At 37.6% G+C, this 5,342-nt stretch overlaps 1 protein-coding gene across 1 annotated transcript; it reads right to left on the bottom strand.

Annotated features, from left to right (window-relative positions):
- Positions 1-1,718: 1,718 nt before the first annotated feature.
- Positions 1,719-4,290, bottom strand: LOC132134493 (H-2 class II histocompatibility antigen, A-U alpha chain-like). Its single transcript, XM_059547095.1, has 4 exons — positions 4,177-4,290; positions 2,581-2,826; positions 2,097-2,381; positions 1,719-1,944 (listed from the first exon to the last, which is right to left on the bottom strand). Exons 1-4 carry the CDS (start codon positions 4,232-4,234, stop codon positions 1,742-1,744), a joined length of 792 nt encoding a protein of 263 aa, XP_059403078.1. The 5' UTR covers positions 4,235-4,290; the 3' UTR covers positions 1,719-1,741.
- Between the last annotated feature and the right edge of the window lie 1,052 nt (positions 4,291-5,342).

Raw genomic sequence — 5,342 nt, 5'->3', positions numbered from 1 at the left:
ATCAGACGCTGTTTGCTCATGTGTCACGTGTTGCTGAGCAATATCCTGCTTTCATTTTAAAATCACACTACAAAAAATCTTAATAATGGTTAACTCTGTAAACTCCATGTCCTTTTTACTTACATTCCTGAAAAAACCTGCAAGCTTCCGACAACCTGTCCAGGTTTAGAGGAGACACACTTTTCCATTTTATTTTTATTTATTTATTTATTTATTTTGTTCATTATTAAACCATTAAACTGTGAACAAGGAAGGGTCCTAGAGGAACATTTATTTGTCTGGTGGGAACTGCGTTGGTAGCTAGTTCCTATAACAGAGTTTCTGTAACGACTCAGGCTGCGTTTCACTTCCCTCTTAGACACACACTCGTGAACTTCCCTAAGCACTACTCTCAGGTGAATCCTGCCTTTCTGAGGTGTTTCACTTCATTAAATGTAACAAGGGACGTTTGTTTGGACAGAGCCTCCCTTGACTCCTTGATCTTGACCGAACGAGCGAGTCTGTTTTATATGCACTCTTCAGACCTCTCTATAGACCACAATGCAACATGATTATGACGTCACCGCAGATCAAATTTCATTTACATTACATTAATTATTTTCCTAAATTTTCAAAACAGCCCAAACATACCTATTAGGGATGGTCATGTTCACTGAATCACATCGGAGCATTGGCATAAAAGTTAAGGATGCAGTGCATTGATTTATAAAAGTGTGCATTTGCATATGTGTGTGTTATATCACAATGCATTGTTTTTAACATTTGCATCGGTGAAAACTAGTTTCTTTATATGTAGATTGATTTCTCGTCCCCAAGCAGTTTGTCAAGTGCATTCTCTCATCACTGCTGCTAAGTGAATACGATACATCCCAACATTAGAGAGTCACATAGATCATATATTAACATGGTAGAGATAGAGCTGCATCTTCCACACCATAACTGCAAATCCAGTGTTTGGAATCACTTTGGGTTTACAAGAGAGATGAAAATTTAGATAAAAACACATACAATTTGTAAAATATTTTGTGCCAGTGTAAAATATACAGGCACCAACACATTGAATCGCATTATTGAAAATAATGGTCTCCTTAAAGAAACTCACTCTGGGGCGCAGCTTGAATGTTTTTAAGTCCATGTGAACTGGAAGCTGCGGCCGACTTTATTTCAGGATGGTGATGTATGGAAACTTTAGGTTTTATTTGATGCAGACATTAAACTTATGTGTGAAAGGGTTAATGTGCATTTGAATGCTTACAATGTTGTGAAGTGCTTAAAATTACTAACATTTGTAGATGTAAAACAAAAAGCCATTGATATGTAAATCAATTTAACCAGATTAAACAACCAGTTAAATATAATTTCTGAGCATTCAAATGCACGTGAATAAATGAGCTGTTAGTCAGTGTATAACATCTGATAAAAACAATTGTAGAAAGTGACTGCTTTATATCACTGTAAAGTACACTTCTACACATCTGTGCCTTCTCAGTCCCTGCAAGCTTTATTTCCAACGGCTTATTCCAGGTGTACAAAGAAATACACTGCCATAGACATTTCAATTTTATTAATTTAGCTTAATAATAGTAAAAGATTTGAAACATGTTCAAAACTCTGAAACAAAATTTGAGTTCATGACAAAATCACCTACATTTAGCATGAAGGTAGCAGAAGTGTCTTATTTGAATGATGGAGTAATATTCAGATTTATTTGGATTACTGATGAACTGCAAATGTCATGTCTTCAGAATCCTGCAGAAACGGTCTTTGACTGGGTCCACTGCATTAAATGTTTGATGTTTTTGGCCATGTCTGGCGTGTCAGTCACCGTTGCTTTAATGATGAAGAAGAGTCCAGTAGCGACTCCCAGAAGCCCCAGAGTCAGTCCCACTCCACAGAAGAGCGCCGGACCCACACTGGGCAGGACAGCAGCCGCCGCCGGGACGCCTGGGGATTAGAGGAACATGTTAGATGAATTCAGTGTATGAATGTGAGAACAGCTGTTGAGCAGATTTACAATCCTCTCGGCGCTCACTGTTTCATCTGTCACAGAATCAGTGCTGCTGATTTTAAATCAACTCTTTGTAAACGGCTCTTACTCCATATTCTGGTCTGCGGTTGGCCCTGGAGCGCTTGGTGGTTCACTGTGCAGCTGTAGATGTCTTTCTCTTCAGGAGTGATCTTCAGAGAGGAGAAGACGTGGAAGGATCCGTCTCTATTCGGCCGATACTGACTCAGACTCACGTCTCCTGTCACAATCACATTGTTCTTAGCCCACGAGACGTTGACAGGTGGAGGAAAGAAGGCCATCACGTGACAGATGAGCGTGTTTTCAACACCCAGCTGCACATAGTTCCTCGGATAGATGGATGTCTCCGGAGGATCTGTGAACACACATAACTGTGTTGAACTCTGCAGCAGTACATCTGACCTCTTTCAATTAAAATACAGGAATAAGAACACTAATATCATATTTAATAGTTATTGAATTTAATAGTTTGACAGTTGAATTCATAACATGTAGCTCATAAAGTGCCTGTTAAAAAATATATTAATTTTTCCCAGTGCAAATTCATGTCGTACCCATTTCCTCTGGTGGGCTCTTGTAAGCTTTAATGAGTACAGCCAGGTTTTGTTTGCATACTTCTTGCTGTGCAACACTTGCTTCATAAAATCCTGAAAAGCTCATAGGATCTGCGAAATCAGGTAACGTAACGACTCCTGTCTTCTGATTGAAGTCGGCGTGCCACGCCTCCTCTCCGTCAGATCCAATCATAGACTCGTTATCTGTTCCAGAGCATCCAGTAGTTGAGAAATCGTTATGCTCTACTGAAATGGAAGAAACATCAAAAGACAAATTACATATCAGATATAACTAATGTGTTTTGGCAATTAACACAAAACCTTTTTTTGTCAATTATTCAAAGCACCAGGCTTTCCAAATGTGCAGATGTTCTATACAGCCGTTGTTAACACCCAATATACTAAATGACCTTCAGTCATCCGTTAGCTAACTAGTCACATGATGATCGAAATAAATGTACAAAAAGGTTAAACTTTATTTTAAGGTGTCCTTGTTACAGTGTAATTAAACATTTAAGTACTGAGTAATATTAATAAACTACGTGCACTTACTATATGGTTAGAATGGTGACACTTTATTTTGTCATGATACAGAGTACTTAGTAGTAGCCGTTGTACTTGCATGAAACAGCCTGTACTTACAGTTAGTAATTATGTAGATGTAACAGGCAGATTCTGTGTGTTACACATGAGTCTGTTACACAGCTACTTATACACTTAACTACAATCCTGATACACTGTAGCTTATGTCTGTGTACTTCCATTAATAATTATGTTATATATAAAGTCTGCAACACAAATGTAACAATATTTTGGTTACATAAGTATCTGTGTAACAGACTCGTCCTTGCAACATGTGTAACAGTAGCTGCCTATATCTATATCTATATACCTGACATCTACATTAAAATAAAGTGTGACCATTAGGATTAGTGTTAGGATTAGGGTTACTTGCATGTAATTGTGCATAATTATTTGTCATTATTAATGTAAGTAAATGTAACATGTATCAAGGAGACCTTAAAATAAAAAGTGTTTCCAAAAAGTGCATTTAGAAATCTATTTTAACAATATACACCACCATTCAAAACTTTGGGGTCTGCATGTTTTTTGTTTTAACTTCAATAATAAATCAGCATATCCACCATTTTCTTCCTGTAAGAGCGATCGCATCTATTTGTAAATTTTATTTTTTATTTTTAAATTTTTGTTTAATGCATGTGGTTATTGTTCTGGTTATTTCCCTAAAGCAGCTAATAAACACTTACTTCTACTTTAAAGAATAAGGTGGATTAGAATGGTTTCTGAAGATCATGTGACACTGAACACTGGAGTAATGATGCTGAAAACTCAGCTTTGATCACAGAAATAAACTGAATTGACCACTAAAATATATATTTTTTTTATCAAAATACATGCAGCCTTGATGAGCATAAGAGACTTCTTAAAAAAAAAAAATCTGTACTGATGCCAAACTTTTAAACAGTAGTGTATATCGCTTAAGGAATTACTGCAAACATGAAATCATACATCTGTGTACGGGCTTTTCATATAAAAATCAGTGTAAATATTTTTATATGCAAAGTATGAACTTACACTGAGCATGAGCTGAGAGAAAAGCAGTGAAGGTAAGAATGGGCAGATACAGCTCCATGTTTGTCGATGACAGAGGAACTTTAGCCGAAGTGAATGAGAGCAGGCAAAACTTAGTTTCAGTTTGTTAAACACCTCCTCCGCTCAGAATTTAACCCTTACTGTGACACTGCTGTATCCAGGGGTGGAGGGGGAAACAAAAAAACTGAGGGACTGTCTTGTTGGTTCCACTTTATATTAGCTGTCCTCAACAATTATGTACTTACATGACAGATTAACCACTTGATACAATGTACTTATGTTCTTTCATTGCACTTATAAAGTACCTGCATGTTCAATCTGTAGTTATAATAGTGTACTTGTCTTGTATATTTAAGATGTAAGTACACAACATAACTGCAATATTTTAACTTAAATTATAACTACTCTGCAGTCTCTGTTTACAGGTGTAAAACATTTTTGACAGCAATGTGATTAATATACTATATATTATTCAATGCATTATTATGGATGAAACAAAGGATTTCAGAATACAGCAGAATACACCAATGTAGATCCAGTGATCACATTTAGCACATTACAGCACATCGAGAGGGGCAACAGATAAAACTTCCGGTTTCGGAGAGGACGTTGGCGCACGTTTGGCTGCCACTTCTCCTGCCGTATTTTTAGTTGTTTATTATTTTAATTAATTTTAAACTCTTCTGAATAATTTTAAACTCTTCTGAGTCTTAACCTGCTGCTGGATTTCCATATATTTACCTTTACTGAGCCAGCGTTTTAAAGTGTTTCCCCCTGGTCTATCTGCTGCTGCTCACATCTGGTTGCCGTGATTCACCTGCACTGTCTCTGCCTGTTGCTGCTGTCTCCGTGTGAGATCAAACGAGTCACTGGAGTTGCGTCAAGTTCTCCGTGTGCAATGGCTGTGTAACAACTCTTGGATGTTATCATGCGACTTCATATGATCACCTGGATTATTTGCGATCTGATTTTATCAGGAACCAGCGTAAAGCAGTGGACCGTACTTCTGGACTTCACCATGCTGAGGTACTCTCTCTCTGATCTTTTGTCCCTGGGACACCATTACCGTCCAGATATCAGCGTCATACAAACTTTGCGTTCCATGCAGCTCCTCCGCCGGCCTAGTTATAATCATAGAGGGTCTCGTC

The sequence above is a fragment of the Carassius carassius genome, chromosome 1 (assembly GCF_963082965.1).
Source record: "Carassius carassius chromosome 1, fCarCar2.1, whole genome shotgun sequence".
Lineage (NCBI taxonomy): Eukaryota > Metazoa > Chordata > Actinopteri > Cypriniformes > Cyprinidae > Carassius > Carassius carassius.
This window is presented reverse-complemented; position numbering and strand designations above follow the sequence as displayed.

Bases quoted from the DNA above. Each gene is read 5' to 3' on its own strand.
- LOC132134493 (XM_059547095.1), bottom strand. From the start codon at position 4,234: ATGGAGCTGTATCTGCCCATTCTTACCTTCACTGCTTTTCTCTCAGCT. The intron at 2,382-2,580 runs GTACGACATGAA...GTGTGTTCACAG, and splicing joins GAGCCCACCAGAGGAAATGG to ATCCTCCGGAGACATCCATC. The intron at 1,945-2,096 runs GTAAGAGCCGTT...TCTAATCCCCAG, and splicing joins ACCGCAGACCAGAATATGGA to GCGTCCCGGCGGCGGCTGCT.